Source organism: Schistocerca serialis, chromosome 9, assembly GCF_023864345.2.
Source record: "Schistocerca serialis cubense isolate TAMUIC-IGC-003099 chromosome 9, iqSchSeri2.2, whole genome shotgun sequence".
Lineage (NCBI taxonomy): Eukaryota > Metazoa > Arthropoda > Insecta > Orthoptera > Acrididae > Schistocerca > Schistocerca serialis.
This window is the reverse complement of record NC_064646.1, coordinates 84,092,014-84,112,564: the sequence shown is the minus strand read 5'-3', so window position 1 is coordinate 84,112,564 and position 20,551 is coordinate 84,092,014. Positions and strand designations below refer to the sequence as shown.

Sequence of the window (20,551 nt, the reverse complement as noted above, 5' to 3'; positions counted from 1 at the left end):
TATACCACAAAAGTTACTACTAAAACATGTTTTACTTTCCAGAATAATTCAGAAAAACTGTGCAGATATAAAACAGATACACCGCAAAAGCAACATTGTAAATTGTCACTCATTAGTAGCGTCGTGATAAAATCGTGTAGTTGTCACATAAACTAACCACTGTGTCATCTGGTATCTCACAGAAAGTACTTTAAATCCAGAATGTATCTTCAAGTAAACGAAAATGTTGCATTAAAATCTCATTAGCAGGACCAGTATGTGTCCTAAGTATGTAAGCCTGATAGTCGTTACGTAGTCATGCAACTAACAAGCAAGAATGTACAAATACAACACTGTGTCGTCTGTTCACTATAACAATGCATTCGTAATTTCTGTTTAAAAGTGTTCCCTAGGTTCTAGACTGGATATTTAACTTCAAACATTGTTGCATGTTAACAATTTCTTAAGTCTGACGAAGTATACTAGAAATGTGAAGTGAAAAGTTTTATGGTAAAGATAAAGTTAAAAAGCAGATTATCTTTCAATAAACGGTTTTACTTGTGAAATGTGGTGTAAACCTTTACTCTTCCTAGTACGCAGAGTTTCAACTCCAACGCAATTATCATGTGGTATACATCGGTAAAGAATACTGGAGTTTTTCTCAAGGTTAGCGCCTATGTTATTTTTCTCTGAGCCAGCCGGCGTACGCGGCTGCCTGCGTGCAAGTCATTGTCTGTCTCTTTGTTGGCGCGCGTCGTTATTGGGATTAGGAGAACTAACTTCTACAAATTCGCCTTGTCGAGAGTGCCCTGCTCTGTTTGCATCTCGCCAGTTCTGATGCAATTCGAGTCTGTCGTTACGATTATATCGTCTGTCGTCATGTCGGTAGTTCCTGTAGTTTCTTTCTTGTCGGTGAAGTGGTGGAGAATTTCTCCCTGAATTATCACTGCACAGTGGACCGTTGCGTCTGAAGTTATTCTGTCTCCCGTGATAATAATAGTTCTGGTTGCCATGTTGTATGTTTCTGTGATTGTCTCTGTTATATTCATTTCCACGGAGAGGTGATCTTTCCCTGTAATTATTACTACTCTGCCAACGGTTGTCATACGGGTGGTGTCTGTTTTGGTCACGATTTGTGTTGTGAGAATAGCCTTGTCGTGTCCAGTTATTATTTCTTTCATCGCGGAATTGCGACGGATGTGAGCTGTAATTGTTGTGTTCCTGTTTACGCGTTCCGCGATTGTCAGTGTCAATTTCTAATTCTTGTAAGAGTCCCTGAAAAGCTTCAATGTCGTCTTTGCAACGTCCTGCCAAAATAATATGCCATAAATGTTCAGGTAATTTGATTAAGCAAATGCGGATGAGTTCTGAGGGGCTGTATGGGTTTGACAGGTACTGATTCTTGTGCAACATGTCTTCAAAATATTTCACAAGACTGGAGAATTCAGATTGTTCAAAATGTTTCACATTATGATGCTACGTTTTACTCGGTCTTGTGTAGCTTGAGACCAATATGCTGAGAGGAAGGCATGATAAAATTCTCCTTCACTGTGACAATCGTGAATGACCGATTGCATTCTTACAGCTGGTTCATTCTCTAAGTAGCCACACATAAATTCTAATCTGTGTTCTAATGACCAGCTGGGAGGAAAACAATGAGAGAATTGATGAAGCCACGCTTGTGGATGAATGTCGTTACAAGAAATCTTAAATGTTTTGGATTTACGTGTAGTAATGAACAGCTTATAGTCAAAATCATCATGTCGGCGAGTCGCATGTCGGTCATTGTTACGTCGTTTCGGCGGTTCCTTCTCAAAATTCGGTGTGCCCTGCCAATTTCTTTCATAATTTCCGAAGTGTCCTGTATTATTATTTTGTGGTTGTTCCGTATTTCTAAGTCCCTCTTCCCGTGTTGGAGCGCTAGTGTCCTCTGAAATATGTAATTTTTGTATTACTTGTGCCATCTGACCTTGTACTTCCCGGATTTCTCTTTTGTGTTGCGTATTAATTTGATTCTGATTTTGTTTGAATTTCTTAATTTGTTCATATTTTTCTGTGTCAGTGATGGCTACAGGTCTTGTGTGATTCAGATCATCATCTACCTTTGTAGATAAGTTAGTGAACTGATCCGAAAGTTCGGGTACTTTCTCCGATAGTGTACTTATTTCCTCAGTGTTTTTCTGAACCAAGTTTCAGAGTATCTACTGTGTCCTTTAAGTTTTCCTGAGTTTTTGCAAGTTGCGTAACCGAATCGGTAGATGCAACTGAGTCAATTTTAGCTTGAAAGGTGTCGTGATTTTCATGAACAATGGTTTGCAGTTCTTTTATGGCTGCTTCGTGATTCTGTAATACATTTTCATGCCGCGAAAAAATAGGTTGAAAATGCTCACAAATTTGTGTTTTTACTTCATTACAGACTTTTTGACATTACGATTCAATGTTATGTAACTCAGTAGTTAAATCTTCACGTGTTTGTTCAAATGTGGTGTCTAACTTTTGAAGCTTTTGCTGTGTTTGTCTCTGATTTTGTTCCATTGTGTCTAACTGTTGCTGTATTTGTCTCTGGTGTTGTTCCATTGTGTCTAACTTTTCAAGCTTTTGCTGTGTTTGTCTCTGATTTTGTTCCGTTTGTTGCATTAGCTGTAATAACAATGCATTAGTGTCTGGAATCTGTTCCTCTACGCTTTTCGGCAGTGCATTTGCACCGGCAACATTCACATTTTGACAAGCAGAAAATGTGTCTTGACTTATTTGAGAAAACGGTGAGGACGCAAAACATGAATCTACAGTATTTGCAAAATTGTGTCCTGTCATTTCGGATTCCTGAAGCGAGCTGTTGCCGAGCGATCGATCGATAATGCTTCCCTGTTCACTAATTGTTTTACTGCCTACGCCATTGTTTACCGCCCGCTCCATTTCCCTATGCACAATTACCAAATTACTATGTTGAACATTAGTTAATTCATTACACGGTGGCGTTAACACACTGCTTTCGTCTTCACTGTCATTTCTCAGTTTACTTTGGAGCCTAGTATTACGTTTTTCACACGCCATAATTGTCACAATATTTCACACGATAACACAGAAAAGCACAATTTGAAGAGCAAAATAAGATAACATAGCAATGGAAATAATGTCTACTTAATTGCAAGTGCAGCTGCGAAATACTTGGTGCAAATCTGGATGCATGCCACAACTGTTTTACTGTAAAACAATGAAAAACTACAATTACAAAGGAAATTCTCTCTATGATTACGTGCTAGCAATAAACAAAGGCTACACTAATTACACAAACTACAAGAAAAAAATCAGAAGATTCCAGTGAGGTATCCTCGGCTAAGGGTCGACATATGAAACGTCCCCTTTTGAAAAATTATACAAGACTGTGCTTAAACTGACACACAATATTTTAGGCGCAACGCAATCTGACTTTCTAAAAAAATCCCTACAAAAGAATGGCCCTGACTAACATTAACCTATACCTTTCACAAATCACTTACCTCACAAAAATCTTCGTTTCTCGAACTACTCCAACACAGCGAGCGCCACTACTGCCAGCTAAATAAAAGATTCAAACTACTGAAGGCACTAACTACTGATAGGTATAGTTAGCAAATGAAAGATTTTGATAGAGAACAAAAATGTATTTACCTCAATAGTGTTCAAAAGTCATAATATATATATATCAGTTCATGGCATCCAGTCTTTCAAATTTACTGTCTCTGTCCAAAACTCCGCCATCTCACTCCCCACATCCACCACTGCTGGCGGCTCACCTCCAACTGCGCAGCGCTACGCGCTGTTAACAGCCAACAGCCCAACACTACAATAGCGAATATTACAACAATGCCACCCAGCCACAGACTGCCCACAGCACAGCCAGTGATTTTCATAAGAGCGCTACATGGCGTTACCAATATAAAAACCTAAACAGCCTACTTACAGATTATGTAGCCGGTTTCTGTATCAGAAATCACATTTGGATATTGATTGTTGGAGACAAGATCGTGTTATGTGTGGTGTCACCGCCAGACACCACACTTGCTAGGTGGTAGCCTTTAAATCGGCCGCGGTTCGTTAGCATACGTCGGACCCGCGTGTCGCCACTATCAGTGATTGCAGACCGAGCGCCGCCACACAGCAGGTCTAGAGAGACTTCCTAGCACTCGCCCCAGTTGTACAGCCGACTTTGCTAGCGATGGTTCACTGATAAAATACGCTCTCATTTGCCGAGACGATAGTTAGCATAGCCTTCAGCTACGTCATTTGCTACGACCTAGCAAGGCGCCATTACAAGTTACTATTGATACTGTAAAACATGTACCGTCAAGAGCGATGTTCTCCAATTATGGATTAAAATTAAGCATTCCAGCAGCTACGTACGTTTTTTGTTAGTCTCATTTCCTTGACCTGTTCCAGACCTCACGCCAGCCTGCGTGAGCTAAAACGCGTGCCTTTCGGCTTCCTCTCATAGTGGGTTGGCTGTCTTGCCAATCCACAACAGTTTGTATGGTTCTTTAGATTTATGTAAAGAGGGTTTTAAAATTATTTATTGGTTGGGGTGGGCTTAGACGTCTGTAGACATTTCGTCTGTTTAGTAATCTTTCAAATTGTATGTATATTATTCTGGGGTAACAGCAGTTTGCTGTTGTCATGCAATTGTTAAATAAAATCTGTTGGAAATCACAAGCCAGAGTTTGTGTTTGATCGGTAATTATTGCCATCTCTTTACTGAGTTGAAGTGTCCCACGTCACAGATGTGACGTACATGCACAGATCAAAGAAAACAAAATGGATGATTTATTCGAGAGAAAGAGTTTCACAACGCGTTGGTCCATTTCTGGACCTGATGCAAGCAGTTCTTCGGCTTGGCGTTGATTGCTAGAGTTGTTGGATGTCATCCTGAGGGACGACGTGCCAAATGGCGCGTTAGATCGTCAAAATCTTTAAGTGGTGGGAGAGGCCTGCCCATAAAGCTCCAAACGTTACCAATTGGGGAGAGACCTGGCGACCTTACGGGCCAGGGTAGGGCTTGACAAGCAGTGGAAAATCTCGCCGTTGTCTTGCTGAAATGTAAGTCCAATAAGGCTTGGCATGAAGGGCCACAAAACGGAGCGTAGAACGCCGTCGACATACGCTGTTCTGTGAGAGTGCCGTGGATGACAACCAAAGGGGTCCTTCTGTGAAAAAAAAAAAAAAAAGTGGCAATCCAGACCAACAGTTCTGGTTGTCTGGGCGCAAGGTGGGCGACAGTCACGGTGATATCCCACTGCTGCCTGGGGCGTCTCCATACACGTATGCGCCGGCCACTGGTCCGTAGTTCGAAGCGGGAGTGATCACTAAAAGATAATTCTTCTCTAATCAATGAGATTACTTGCTTACATTCAGCAAGATAATGCCCGCCCGCACACGGAGGCAGTTTCTACTGCTCGTGTTCGTGATTGCCAAACTCTTCCTTGGCCAGAAAGCTCGCCGGATCTCTCTCCAACTGAGAAAGTTTGGAGCATTATGGGCCTGGCTCTTCAACCAGGTCGGGATTTTGACGATCTAACGCGCCAGTTGGGCAAAATTTGGTACGATATCCCTCAGGAGGACATCCGACTCTATCAATCAGTGCCAAGTCTGCTTGCATATGGGCCAGAGGTGGACCAACGCGTGCTAAATTTGTGAAGACCTTTCTCTTGAATAAACCATCCAATTTTTTTGAAATCAGAGTCGTTTGTTTGTCTGTGCATGTACGTCATGCCTACCTATTGGGATAATTCTTTCGAGATGCGTAGTTTTTCTTTATGTTTCCGCATTCCCTTGTCATGACGTCGATGTAACTCAGCCGTGCCTCGAGGATCGATAGGTCGCGGCACACTCCTGGGTTCCACATATTCTACACCCGAGAGCGTCCCCAGTTAGGAGGCGCACGTGGCGTGTGCTGACATCTCATAGCGTGACACGGGACCGAGGAGGGAGGCAGTCTGATTGAGACATGCTCGCTTGAAGAGGACAGGTTGCCATCGTCCGAGGCCGCTCCGTCTAACGCCGGGGTTCGCTGCCCATATTCTGCGAGGACTTTGCGCCTGTGGACAGGGCAGAGTGCAGTCGACAGGGTGCAGCAGTACAGGGCAGCCCGCCTTCAGCAGCCGAGGCAGGGGATTTTGGTCAGAGGAACGGACACGCAGCCTCAACTGTTTCGCGGCAGATCACACTGACGCCCGGAATACTGCACATCAGCAGCACCCTCTTAGCTGAGAGGTCGACAAGAGGTCCTGTGGGCAGCAGCACACGGAGGAGTGAGCCATCGGCCGTGGAAGCACGGCCAAGCACTCTTGTGAATCTGCTGCCACCAGCAAGACCCCTGCCTAAAGACTACGAGGTGTATGATAAAAGTAATGAGACAGATATTTTATCTACCGAAATTTTTATATTTTTTTTTCAAGTAACATTGTCTCATTCAAAGTAGTTCCCTTCAGCAGCTATAGACTGATGGGGTCGTTGTTCCAAGTCTTGGTAGCAGCACGGAAAGGCTTCAACTTGTAGGGTCTTAAACACGTTGATAACATTCTCCCGAGTTCCAAAATTACGACCTCTTACCACATTTTCCAATTTCGGGAAAAGAAAATAGTCACAGAGATTCAGATCAGGTGAATAGGGGACTATGGGACAACAGAAACACCTTTTGAGGTCAAAAATTCGGAGATGGCAGTGGCTGTCTGACACGGGACGTTGTCATGATCCACTTGTCTGCAATGTCCAGTCTCATTCGATTCAGCCTTTTCATGAGCCTTTCAAGGTCATCTTTGTAAAACACTTGGTTGACAGTTTGTCCTGGAGGAAGAAATTCTTTATGCACAATACCCCTATTGTCAAAAAAGTAAATCAGGATTGGTTTGATCTTTGATTTGCTCATTTGAGTTTCTTTCGGTCCTGGAGATGTCTCAGTGTGCCACTCCTCACTTTGCCGCATTGTCTCAGGCTCCGAGCACTATGCGACTTAACTTCTGAGATAATCAGTCGCCTAGAACCTAGAACTAATTTAAACCTAACTAACCTAAGACATCACACACATCCATGCCCGAGGCAGGATTCGAATCTGCGACCGTAGCGGTCGCTCGGTTCCAGACTGTAGCGCCTAGAACCGCACGGCCACTCCGGCCGGCTGCATTGTCTCAGGATCTTATTAAAAAGTCCAGGATTCGTCATCTGTGATCCCATGGCCGAAACATTCTTGGTTATTGGCCATCCTCTCAACTTCAATGCAAACGTTTCTTCGATTGTTCTTCCGCTCAATCGTGAGGTTGTTCGGCACCATTTTGGCACAAATCTTTCGCATGTGCAAAATTTCAGCCAAAATTTGATGTTCACTGGAAGTGTTTATCAAGACACGCATCATCCTTATCGTTAAACGTCGGTCTGATCTCACAAGATCACGCACAAGTTCGACGTTTTCGTCAGTATGTGACATTGAAGGTCTTCCTGAGCTAGTTCCATCTTCAACGTGTTCTCCGACTTCCAAAAATGATTTGTGCCAGCGAAAAACTTGTGATCTTGATAAGGAGTTTTGCCCATAGGCCTGTTTCAACTTTGCAAAGGTAAGATTCAGCAAATTAAACACAAAACGTGATGGCACAGCGTTTCTCTAATTCTGCTGTTCCATCTTTGCAACACACACCAAAAACGCAGCTTCACTGATGGCACTCTTGATAATCACGTGATGGCAGTACAGAGCCGAAACATCTGGTTGGTTGGTTGGTTTGGGGAAGGAGACCAGACAGCGTGGTCATCGGTCTCATCGGATTAGGGAAGGATTGGGAAGGAAGTCGGCCGTGCCCTTTCAGAGGAACCATCCCGGCATTTGCCTGGAGTGATTTAGGGAAATCACGGAAAACCTAAATCAGGATGGCCGGACGCGGGATTGAACCGTCGTCCTCCCGAATGCGAGTCCAGTGTCTAACCACTGCGCCACCCCGCTCGGTCCGAAACATCTGGAAGGGATGAATACACCGGTCTACGCAAGTAGAAGAAGACATCGTTGCCAGGTCGCTCCCAGTGTTGTCAGTCTTATTATTTTGCTCATATGCCTCGTATACCGGCTGAGTGCAGTTTGAACCGATTTAAATCGTGCCTGCTCGGTTGCACTTTGTAAACTGAAATGAAATTGTTACACCTCGGCATCTAATTTTGGCGGGCATGCTGTGTGCCTGACACGCGCTGTTTGGTTAAACCACTGTTAATCTGAAAGATTCAAAAGATGAAATCTCTTGATCAACAGTACAGGCACGATCCACGCGGCTCCCCCGTCGGAGGTTACAGTCCTCCCTCGGGCATGGGTGTGTGTGTGTTGTCCTTAACGAAAGTTAGTTTAAGTGGTCGAGACTAACTTGTGCCGCAGTAATACGTCTTCCGCTAATTGTGTTTAGCTTGTTATACAGCAAATTGTGTCTGCATTAAGAAATTGTTGTGTAGTTGTAACTATCTGGAACGTTACGAAACTGTTATTGTACACTCGTCGAACTGTAGGTTGGACCGTTACCTTGAAAACTTGGCACTCACTTGTCGTTTGAATTCTATTACATAGTTCATATCAAGGAAGGAGTTTTCGATTTTATTTTGCGTTATCATCTTAATACTGTGTACTTAAAGGAGGTACCCTTTTTTCTGTGGGGAACTCATTTACCTTTCTAAATTGTATGGTCAACAATGTGTACCCGCATTTGTTATGTCTTTTAAGATATCTTTGTATACGTGATCCAGAAGCGTCCGCTCTTGCGTTACCCGATCAGTGTCTGTTGCGCCGCGTCCAGACTAATGGGTCACATCCGGGTTTCTGTCTTGTCACCCAATGTATTACTGGCGAGTGGACCTATTGTGATCTGTGATGCAACTGCTCATTGTTATTCCATTGTTAAAACTTTTAACCTCGTTTGTCAGTTTAAGGCAGCACTGGGAGGCCTACTGTGTTACTGCTAGGAATGATGTTCATTAGAGATGGGCAAACTGAAACACGTAACTGTTTCGAAACAAATGAAACAGTACAATGTAATGTTTCGATACGCTGTTTCGAAACAGTGAAACAGTTTGTGTTTTGTAATCTAATAAACCTAGACATTTTATCATCTTGAGGGTCTACTGTATAGGTATGTCCATATAAACACAAATGAGGTGCGAGAGCGCTAATCATAACGCAGAAAGTATGAAACTATCACTTAGGCGTCTTGGCAGTTTCGTATTTCCTGCAGCAAATGCGCTGCTTTTGTGTCATGTGACTTTCATACTTTTCAATTGGCTGAGGACAGCCATAGCTGAAGACAGAAGAACCACCACGAACGGAACTGGAGGTGGGAGCGAACTGCAGAAACAACGGATATGGTACTGGGATTCCCACATTCCGCTAGTATGGGAATATACCCATTCTGCTAATTCCCATGCACACAAAGGGAATCATTGTGGATAGTAGGCACAGTGACTATAGACTCACAAATAATGCCAAATAATTCGAATAAATAACGAAATATAACAGAAAAATTTTTGTCTTTCAAGGTGTTTCGAACCGTTACTATAAATTCACCATGCTTCCCAGCCCTTCCCGTTCACCATTACACTATCAGTGATATGTCAAACAGATTGCTTGCAATTATACCTACATTAAATTTATGTATATGTATAATAACTGTCACTCTACGCCTTTTTTTAATTCAAAATGTTCTAGGCTTACTTGCGTTTCTTAATATGATTACTGTACTTGAACAGAGAAACGAATGTTATAAAAAAAAGTGTAATTTAACTGAATGATTTTCACATATTTATTATTTTGAATGTGAATAGTATTCATTGTTTTATTGTTTGGTTAATGTTTATAAAGCAAATGTTACGCCATTTCGGGATAGGACAGTCATCTAGAAACGAAGTTTTATTTTCGGATATCTTAAGCTTCATGCTATTGCTTGTCAAAACGATTTCGACACTCTTGAAAGTGTTTCACGAAGTGGTATGTTGTGTTTCAGTACCTGTGCCGAGCCCGAATCTCGTCTGACACAGAGCGGAATGAAACATCACTGTTTCGATACAATCAGTCCGTTCCAAGCACAGGTGGACTGAAGCAGCCTTATTTTGAAGCAACGATACAGTTTCTGTGTCTGGCTCGAGATCGAATCTGGTCCGGATATCCGTGACAGGGGCGGAATGAAACACCACTGTTTCGAAACAGTGAACCACAGCCGTTCCGAAACACTGAAACAGTTCCACGTATCGATACACTGTATCGAAACATAGAAACAGTGGCCAAGTCTAATGTTCATTTTTGCATTGCCGGTCCTTCCACTCTCCAAGCAAGCACTGACGGCTGGCCGTGAATCAGTAACAGTCATCCACGTAGCGACTTCGAATGTAACAATAAGTTTACTGTTACCAGTCACTGTTTATTTATCTACACGACGCGTTTCAAAGATTTAAACCTCCATCATCAGGTGGATATACATTTATTAGTATGACATATGCGTGTGTTGTGTTACGATTTTTGGAGGAACTTGTGCAACTGTCTAATGGAGAAACAAAACACTCCGGTGGCCACAGGTTTCTTTCACTGTCGTAACACATCACATGCATACTGTCATATTTTGCGAACAAAGATAGCTTCTCACAAAATATGACAATATTTAGTTACAGTCTCGCATATCCTTTGTCGGCAGAGGGTAGTCTGTGAATTTGATTAGGTCAAAGCACGCCTCCCTGGGGTGGGCCTGCTCTGCAGTCATTGTGTGAACGAGGCTGTCTCTGGTCCGATTGCTGGACAGTGAAAGCCGCCCCTGCCTTTCCACCCCCTTGAGTTAATATGAGCACCACGTTTTTGATTTTTTGCACTAACTTCAAAGGCCCAGACATCGTAGTGAAACTCGGGTAACGTCAGAATGCTGGTTCTGTTTCGCTCCAAAAATTTTGTTTCTCCAATGAGATTGCATCGTGCCACCTAGTTCATGACGTCTACAGGCCGTGCAGTCCTGGTAACACTGCTTTAGCTCGTGCCAACCTCGTGACGATAAAATGTGGATGTTCTACGCAAAGAGTGGGAAATTTGCTTTCCTTTCTCCTATTTTTCGTAAATTTTATTACATTTCTCGTCTGCCACATTTTCGACAGCTAGGGGTCGTCTCTTCATGTTAAATTTTGGAAAACTTTGAAGTTTGGCCGGAGGAGGGAACTTCTTGGACTTCCGAGTTACGAGTGGCAGAGAAGTTTGGAGAGTTTCGGGGGAAGGAGAGTTGGAGGAGACGGGAGCTGATGGCCATCTGGGACTGCTTGGCACACTTTGTTGACCTTGAGCAGATGTGAGTTCCTGCTGTCCACGTTAGCGTGATCTGTAATCCGAGCATCTCGCTTCTCTTATGTTTCTGGTACGTAAGTTATGTTGTTGATTTAATTAAGATTTGTATCTTGTTTCGTTAATCCTGTATCTGCGAGCTGCGCAGATAAAGATATCTTGCCGCTTCCAGACTGGAAAAGTTTGGAACGTGGGAGATGTACTGGCGGAAGTAAAGCTTTTAGCATGGGTCGTGAGTCATGCTTGTGTATCTCAGTCAGTACAGCACTTGCTGGCGAAAGGGGCGAAAGGCAAAAGTTTAGAGGTCGAGTGTCGGTCCAGCACTCAGTTTTAATCTGACAGAAAGTTTCATTTTGGTGCTTCAGTCTCCATGCAGTCTTCCTTTCATTTGGAGCCTTCCACAATGATAACGTCATTTTGATCAACATAATTTGTGATTCAATTAAATTTGTTTCTCTGATAACTTTTGGTTAATTTTTGAGGAACTTAGAGTAAATAAAACTCTGTGAAAGGCAGACTTGATTCCTGTTTCGAGATTGTAAACTTGTCCTACAACTTTTATAATTTGGCGAGCCATTAATAAATAAATATAACCATTGTGCTTTGCTGAGTTGGCATTGTCCTTGCGTGCAGTGGCCAAGTACATGGACAATTTATTTATTATTTTGAGAAAGCAACGACTACTGCACAGACTCTGCTTTTGTACTATGAAGATGCTCAGTAGTACTTATAAGACTTATATGACTATTAGTTGTACAAAACTGAATATAGTGTGTGTTCTGAAAATTTTGGGAGAGTCCATTTTTACAAAATGGAAAAACGTCACTAACAATTTCTTCTTTTGCTTTCTCTCAGACGGGATTTATTGTAACACTGTTCAAGCAAGAAAATCAGAACAGTAATGAACTGTGGACAGAATTAATAAGAGTAATAAGACGTACATGCTAATGCTGCTTCAGGGAAAAGGACAAAATATAGAAGTAAAAAGAGACTTCCGTCTGGAGCAAGGAATTAGTAGGCATCATAAAATGTCTGCCTGAAATACTTGCAAACAAAGTGGTCAGAAGAGGGACAAGGAAACCAAATCAAGAAACCTGGGAAAATTTTCTGAGTGAATTGGAGCATGATGTATATAGGCAACAAACTAAAGCCTGTAAAATGTTGGAAGAATATAATAAAGAGGAAAAATATGTATTTCCACCTATCCGCATTTCATAAAATGAGTACCTCGATTATTTCCGAAGTTTATCGACAGCTTACGAGGGAAACGTGAAAAAAACGCAGTTAATGATGCGTTAGAGACAACCAAAAACAGAAAATCCATAGGGAAACACAATTCCAATGTTGAACTGTTCCATAAAATTTCGGGTGTGCAGCCGCGTAAATTTCACTTCTTCTTCTGGTATTTCGGCTGTATACCGTACAGCTTCCTTCAGAGTGAGCGGAGGTGACTGACTGTCACCGTTGTGGAACTATTTAAATACGATTCGCAATCATCACTATCAAAGCTGTTAAATTTTGTAAACACTGGTTGGAAATACAGTAATATAATTACCATCCCACTATTTAAAGATGGAGACCGCAGAGTGTGTGACAGTAATCGAGGTATTAGTGTTTGAAATTTGGATGTATGCGAAACTAGTAACAATTAGACTTAATATACTTTCAGAAGCATTTCTTACAGAAAAACAGAATGGGTTTCGAACAGGAAGATGTGTTTTTCCAGTCTTCTAAATTATAGAAAAACACAGAGAATATTATCGTCCTCCATACATAGCCTTTATCGACTACGAGAAAGCTTTTGATAAAGGAAACAGAGTTAAGTCATGGGAAATTTTAGAAAAGAATGGTATACCTCAGCATCTAATATGTATAACTCAATGTACATGCTTACACAATACGATTAAATTACAAAAATTGGTTTGTTTGCTAGCAGCACCTCTCAAGTAGTGAGACAACAGTGACCTTTGTTACTCACATTGTTGAGTATACACACAGACGACATCGTAAAAACATGGCGCCATTATAAGCTTAAAAATAAAGTTATACATGCAGTCGTGTTAGAAGAAGATCAGGCAGTCTTAGCGGCCTCGGGAAATAAATTTCATAGAGAAATTTAACCTTTGAACACGGTCGCAAGTGACTTCAGTACGATAATACCTAAAAATAAAACTAACTATTCTATGGTAATGAGCATTTAAAAGGAAAAATAACTGATGATAAACCGCTAGAACAAAGAAATATTTAAGTTCAAAATGGTTCAAATGGCCCTGAGCACTATGGGACTCAACTGCTGTGATCATAAGTCCCCTAGAACTTAGAACTACTTAAACCTAACTAACCTAAGGACATCACACACATCCATGCCCGAGGCAGGATTCGAACCTGCGACCGTAGCGGTCGTGCGGTTCCAGACTGTAGCGCCTTTAACCGCCCGGCCACTCCGGCCGGCAAATATTTAAGTACCTAGGAACTGAAAACTCATAACAAGGTAGCAAACGATTATGATTTGAGAGTATCTTAAGTTCAAACTAAGAAAATGGTGTCTATGGTAAGGAGTATTTAAAAGCAAAACTAATAATTGATGCTAAGTCGCTACAGAAAATAAATATTTCAATATGTGGGGTGTGAAATTTCGTGTTTTAAGTTCAGTAATCAAGAACACAAACTGCGAAAACTTCATTCTCTTCAAAAAAAGTCGGAAAGAGACAGTACTAACATTTTATAATGTGATAGTAATACCAGTTTAATGAAAAGGGAGAGAGAGAGATTGCAACCGCCATTTGAAGCAACAGAGATCGGACTTCTAAGACCTCTCGCTGATTACAAACCCGTAGATCGGAGAAGGAGCAGTGGAGTTAGAAATGAACAGAGCATCAAAAGCATACTTCAGAAAATAGAGGAGCGCAGGAAGAAATTTAAAGGGTATCAGATGAACGAATATGTAATGAATATACACCTGAAAGGAAAATAAATGCTGGGTATCCTAAGAAGCGATGGATAGATGAGGTTTCAGTCTATGTGAAATTGGAACATACAAGGGTGCCTAAACGAAAAGTGGATATGATGCTGATGAGCAATATCCGTACACCACAACTGGATTGATGATGGTGACTAGGCCGAACGGTTCTAGGCTCTTCAGTCCGGAACCGCGCGACTGCTACGGTCGCAGGTTCGAATCCTGCCTCGGACATGGATGTGTATGATGTCTTTAGGTTAGTTAGGTTTAAGTGGTTCTAAGTTCTAGGGGACTGATGACCTCAGATGTTAAGTCGCATAGTGCTCAGAGCCATTTGATGGTGACTAGTATTGTTTGCAAAAAGCACGAATTCTGCTAGATGAATGTTAAGCGGAAGGCCATACACATATGCAGGATGTCTCTCCTAAAAGACGTCAGGCGCATTTTCTCTGGTGTTTCGGAAGATATTTGCAATTTCATTTTTACGATGTGTACCTGGAGCCAGCCCAAATAGATACTGATCAGCACGTTTTTCATGCGACACCAAGTGTCGACGGAAACGTTTGTTTGTCTCTCGTTACAAACAAAATGATTCTTAAAGAGGAATTTTAAGTACCTATTCAATAGGGCGGATCCAAATTATTCTAGTGCGTTATTAATTTTATCATTACGTATCGCAAAAACGAAACTGGAAATATCTATCGAAACACTGGAGATAATGGGTATGGCGGGAGAATCTGTGTAAGAAATGGGAATGGACCCAAAACTGAACCCTGTGGGACTCTGATGTCTCTAAAATTTTCTCTTAAGACACAAAGGAATTACTGACATTGGTTGCGAGAGCGGGCATTAATTTAAAGCAACGGGGAAATTTGTCTGAACCACCATTCGAACCTTTGTCTCCTACTTACTAGGCAGACGCGCTTTTCCACTGTGTTATCCAGGCACAGCAGTCACCACAACTGCACGGAGTACCCTGGCACACCTCCCGTCAGACCCAAATTCACAACTTACCCACACACTACTAACGTAGTGTCCCTTGCCCATTACCCTCATTACTCGTGGCATTTCGCAGAGTCCTGTAAGAGTTCAACCCTGTTGTGCATCTGTGCTGAAAAGATCATTAGCGTGCGGGTAGCCGCGCTGTCTCGGGCGCCTTGTCACGGTTCGCACGGCTCCCACCGTCGGAGGTTCGAGTCCTCCCTCGGGCATGGGTGTACGTGCTGTCCTTAGCGTAAGTTAGATTATGTAGTGAGTAAGCATAGGAACCGATGACCTCAGCAGTTTGATCCCATAGGACCTTACCACAAGTTTCCAAGATCATTAGCCATGTATGTGGTATCTGCTCTTTCAGACACAACATACGTATACAAGATCGCTCAAAATTTTTCGAACGCCTTGAGAGTATATAGAAAAATCTAGTTATCAGATTCCTATACGTTTTAGTTATATTGTTTCCCCAGTATTATGCTCAATATAGCGTTTAAGAGTAGTGTTCCATGTTTTTAAAAATGAAATAGTTCAAAACATTACTTTCCGTTGTCATGCTGTTCAAGTTCCAAGCACTGCATGCCGCTAATTTTGTATTGCGGCTGCAGAATACAATCTTTCCACACTAGATGACGTCCATAGGACGTCAGTAAATCTGTAAATACGGTTACAGGTAAGGAAGTGGCGTGTAGTTATGCACAAGATATCAAAGAGTGAACATCAGTGTGTCATCAGTGTAAATATCAATAAAGGGACAAAGAAAGCAGCTTTCAACAGAAAAACGTACTTCAGTCGCGTCTTTATGTGCAGCCGGTCTTACTATGCGACAGACAGCACGTCAAGAACGTATTTCCTTGGGACGTCTCCATTATGCCTTACAGTGACTAGCGGATACTGGCCAGAATATGGACCGACCTCGAAAGGGAGGCCAAAAGTCACATCAAAAAGTAATGAGCGATCGCTTTGAAACAGCGCTAGTCTTAGCAACAAAACTCAATCATAATAGGAAAACGCCGGTGAGTTTAAGTACTGTAAAAAGACGTCTTCAGGCAATGAACCTTGACGGGCGTGTGGTGGTGAAGAAACCATTACTGACGGCTATCACTAGCCGAAAGAGGCTAGACTGGGCAAGACGACATGAAAGTTGGGTAGTAAATCAGTGGAAAAATGTATTTTTCACTGACGAATCCATATTTGAGGTCTTTGGCTCAAAGCGACACAAGTTTGTTCGCCGGTTGCCAGGTGAACGGATATTACACGAATTTGTATCTCCAACATTAAAGCAAGGAAGGGGTTCCCTCATCGTCAGGGGGATGTTTGGACGCGGTAACACTGGTGATCTTGTACAAACAGACGGAACAATGAAAAAAGAGAATTACCGTCGCATTCTAAAGTACCATGCAAAGCCATGTGGAAGATGTTTGATTGGCAAGGATTCGTCCTAAAGCAAAATTACGACCCTAAACACACTTCAGACCTGTGTAAAGCGTACTTGGCAAATTTAGAAAAAACGAAGGAACTGAAAAATATGATCTGGCTGCCCCAGTCCCTCGACTGTAATCCTATTGACCTGTTTTGGGATCAGTTGGATTCTTCTTTTTTTAAAAAATTTCTTTTGAATCATCAGTCTTCTGACTGGTTTGATGCGGCCCCGCCACGAATTCATGTCCTTTGCCAACCTCTGCATCTCAGAGTCGCACTTGCAACCTAAGTCCTCAATTATTTGCTGGATATGTTTCAATCTCTATCTTCCTCTGCTGTTTTTTCCCTCTATAGCTCCCTCCAGTGCCATGGAAGTCTTTCCCTAATGTTTTAACAGATGTCCTATCATCCTATCCCTTCTCCTTGCCAGTGTTTTCCACATGTTCATTTCCTCTCAGATTCTGTACAGAACCTTCTCGTTCCTTACCTTATCAGTCCACGTAATTTTCAACGTTCTTCTGAAGCACCGCATCTGAAATGCTTCGATTCTCTTCTGTTCCGGTTTTCCCACCGTCCGTGTTTCACTACCATACAAGGCTGAGCTCCATACGTGCATTCTCAGAAATTTCTTCTTCAGTTGGGTATAGCAGTTAAATCAAGGCCTATTACCAACGTTCATCATCTCTCGGCCAGACTAAAAGAGGAATGGCGACATATCACCGAGGAAATTTTGATGAAGCTGACAGCAACAATGCCTCGTGTGAGCGGAGCACTGATCAAGGCCAAAGGAAGTTACTTTGAGGAGAGTAAAATTTGAATGCATGTATCCAGTTTCAATACACTATTATTCCAAAATACGACTTATGAGTGTTTCTAACGTTTCTGGTTCCAGTTTGCATTTTTTCCTTGAAATCAATAATGTTCAAAAACTTTTGAGCGAAAGTGCAAAATTTTCGCTGCTTACATTACGGCACGAAATTAGAATCCGGTATTGGTAAGATTAGTAGACCAAAATTTCACCATCTGTTTACATACGAACTACTCGCAAATCTATTCGCGTACTCTTCGGATTATACTGTGCAGCCACTAAACGTCAGATTTACATTACTGGCAATTAAAATTGCTATACCAAGAAGAAATGCAGATGATACACGGGTATTCATTGCACAAATATATTATACTACAACTGACATGTGATTATATCCGCTACGGTCGCAGGTTCGAATCCTGCCTCGGGCATGGATGTGTGTGATGTCCTTAGGTTAGTTAGGTTTAAGTAGTTCTAAGTTCTAGGGGACTGATGACCTTAGAAGTTAAGTCCCATAGTGCTCAGAGCCATTTTTTTGTGATTACATTTTCACGCAATTTGGGTGCATAGATCCTGAGAAATTAGTACCCCGAACAACAACCTCTGGCCGTAAAGACAGCCTTGATACGCCTGGTTATTGAGTCAAACAGAGCTTGGATGGCGTGTACAGGTACAGCTACCCATGCAGCTTCAATACGATACGAGAGTTCATGAAGAGTAGTGACTAGCGTATTGTGACGAGCCAGTTGCTCGGACACCATTGACCAGACGTTTTCAATTGTTGAGAGATCTGGAGAATGTGCTGGCCAGGGCAGCAGTCGAACATTTTCTGTATCCAGAAAGGCCCGTACAGGACCTGCAACATCCGGTCGTGCATTGTTGTTGTTGTTGTTGTCTTCAGTCCTGAGACTAGTTTGATGCAGCTCTCCATGCTACTCTATCCTGTGCAAGCTTCTTCGTCTCCCAGTACTTACTACAACCTACATCCTTCTGAATCTGCTTAGTGTATTCATCTCTTGGTCCCCCTCTACGATTTTTACCCTCCACGCTGCCCTCCAATGCTAAATTTGTGATCCCTTGATGCCTCAAAACATGTCCTACCAACCGATCCCTTCTTCTAGTCAAGTTGTGCCACAAACTTCTCTTCTCCCCAATCCTATTCTATACCTCCTCATATGTGATTTACCCATCTAATCTTCAGCATTCTTCTGTAGCACGACATTTCGAAAGCTTCTATTCTCTTCTTGTCCAAACTATTTATCGTCCATGTTTCACTTCCATACGTGGCTACACTCCATACAAATACTTTCAGAAACGACTTACTGACACTTAAATCTATACTCGATGTTAACAAATTTCTCTTGTTCAGAAACGCTTTCCTTGCCATTGCCAGTCTACATTTTATATCCTCTCTACTTCGACCATCATCAGTTATTTTGCTCCCCAAATAGCAAAACTCCTTTAGTACTTTAAGTGTCTCATTTCCTAATCTAATTCCCTCTGCATCACCCGACTTAATTTGACTACACTCCATTATCCTCGTTTTGCTTTTGTTGATGTTCATCTTATCGTGCATTATCCTACTGAAATGTAGGGTTTCGCAGGGATCGAATGAAGGGTAGAACCACGGGTCGGTAACGCGAACAAGAGGTGACCGAGACGTGTAACCAATGGCACCCCATACCATCACGACGAATACACGCTTCCAATGTGCGTTTACCGCGATGTCACGAAACAAGGATGCGACCATCACGCTGCTATAAACAGAACCTGGATTCATCCGAAAAAAATAACGTTTTTCCATCCGTGCATCCAGGTTCGTCGTTGAGTACACCCTCGCAGGCGCTCCTGTCTTTGATGCAGCGTCAAGGGTAACCACAGCCACGGTCTCCGAGCTGTCCATGCTGCTGCAACCGTCGTCGAACTGTTCGTGCAGATGGTTGTTGTCTTGCAAACGTCCCCATCTGTTGACTCAGGGATCGAGACGTGGCTGCACGATCCGTTACAGCCATGCGGATAAGATGCCTGTCATCTCGACTGTTAGTGAGGGATCCAGCACGGCATTCCGTATTACCCTCCTGAACCCACCGATCCCATATTCTGCTAACAGTCATTGGATCTCGACCAACGCGAGCAGCAATGTCGCGATGCGATAAACCGCAATCGCGATAGGCTTCAATCCGTCCTTTATCAAAGTCGGAAACGTGATGCTACGCATTTCTCCTCCTTACACGAGGCATCACAACAACGTTTGACCAGGCAACGCCGGTCAACTGCTGTTTGTATATGAGAAATCGGTTGTCGTGTCAGCACTTTGTAGGTGTCGCCATCGGCGCCAACCTTGTGTGAATGCTCTGAAAAGCTAATCATTTGCATATCACAGCATCTTCTTCCTGTCGGTTAAATTTCGCGTCTATTGCACGTCATCTTGGTGGTGTAGCAATTTTGATGGCCAGTAGTGTAGTTTGATACTACCCTGGAGGTTTAGTGGCTGGCAGTGTCGATGACCGTGCTGAGTGACAAGTGCGATGTCGGCGACGTGTGTGAGTCGCATCCCCGTCCGCGGCGTCGTTACGCGAGCGCTACACTTGGGCCCCCTCCCGGCCGGCAGCCGCGGTGGAGAAGCGCAGCCGGCGGTGCGCGGCCTCTCCTTGGGACGGCCGTCCCTCTCTCCGCGCGCTCAGTGCGACGCCGACCTGCCCGCCGGCAACATCATGCATCCAGCCGCAGCCGCCGCCGCCGCCGCACTCCTCGTGAGTACCGCAGCCAGCGCAGCCGGTGGCGGGCTCCAGCAAAACTCTCCAACAGGTGGCCGGCGAGCAGCGAGAGTCGGGCATGGCCTGCCACTGGAGGATGATTCCAGACACGTGGTTCACGTCTCGGACCGTGGCGAATCCTCAAAAAATGTCGCCGTTCTGCTTCAGGACCTCTCTGACGTTGTTGACCACCAGTGTCACATCTGTTTGTAATCGACTGATTACTGGTCTTCCTCCCGAGCTTAATACAAACAAGTTCGTCCTCTAGAAGTTTCGTGTTGTGTAACATAATACTCTTCACTGGTGTACGTAATTGCGGATGTCTTCTA

The 20,551-nt window shown here is 43.0% G+C and overlaps 1 protein-coding gene across 1 annotated transcript in view; it reads left to right on the top strand.

Annotated features, from left to right (window-relative positions):
* The first annotated feature begins 20,165 nt into the window (after positions 1 to 20,165).
* LOC126419350 (cuticle protein 19-like) overlaps positions 20,166 to 20,551 on the top strand; it is a 539,484-nt gene continuing 539,098 nt past the window's right edge. Inside the window, exon 1 of the mRNA XM_050086535.1 lies at positions 20,166 to 20,219. Coding sequence (XP_049942492.1) covers positions 20,181 to 20,219 — 39 coding nt within the window. The 5' untranslated portion in view covers positions 20,166 to 20,180. The remainder of the gene's footprint in view (positions 20,220 to 20,551) is intronic.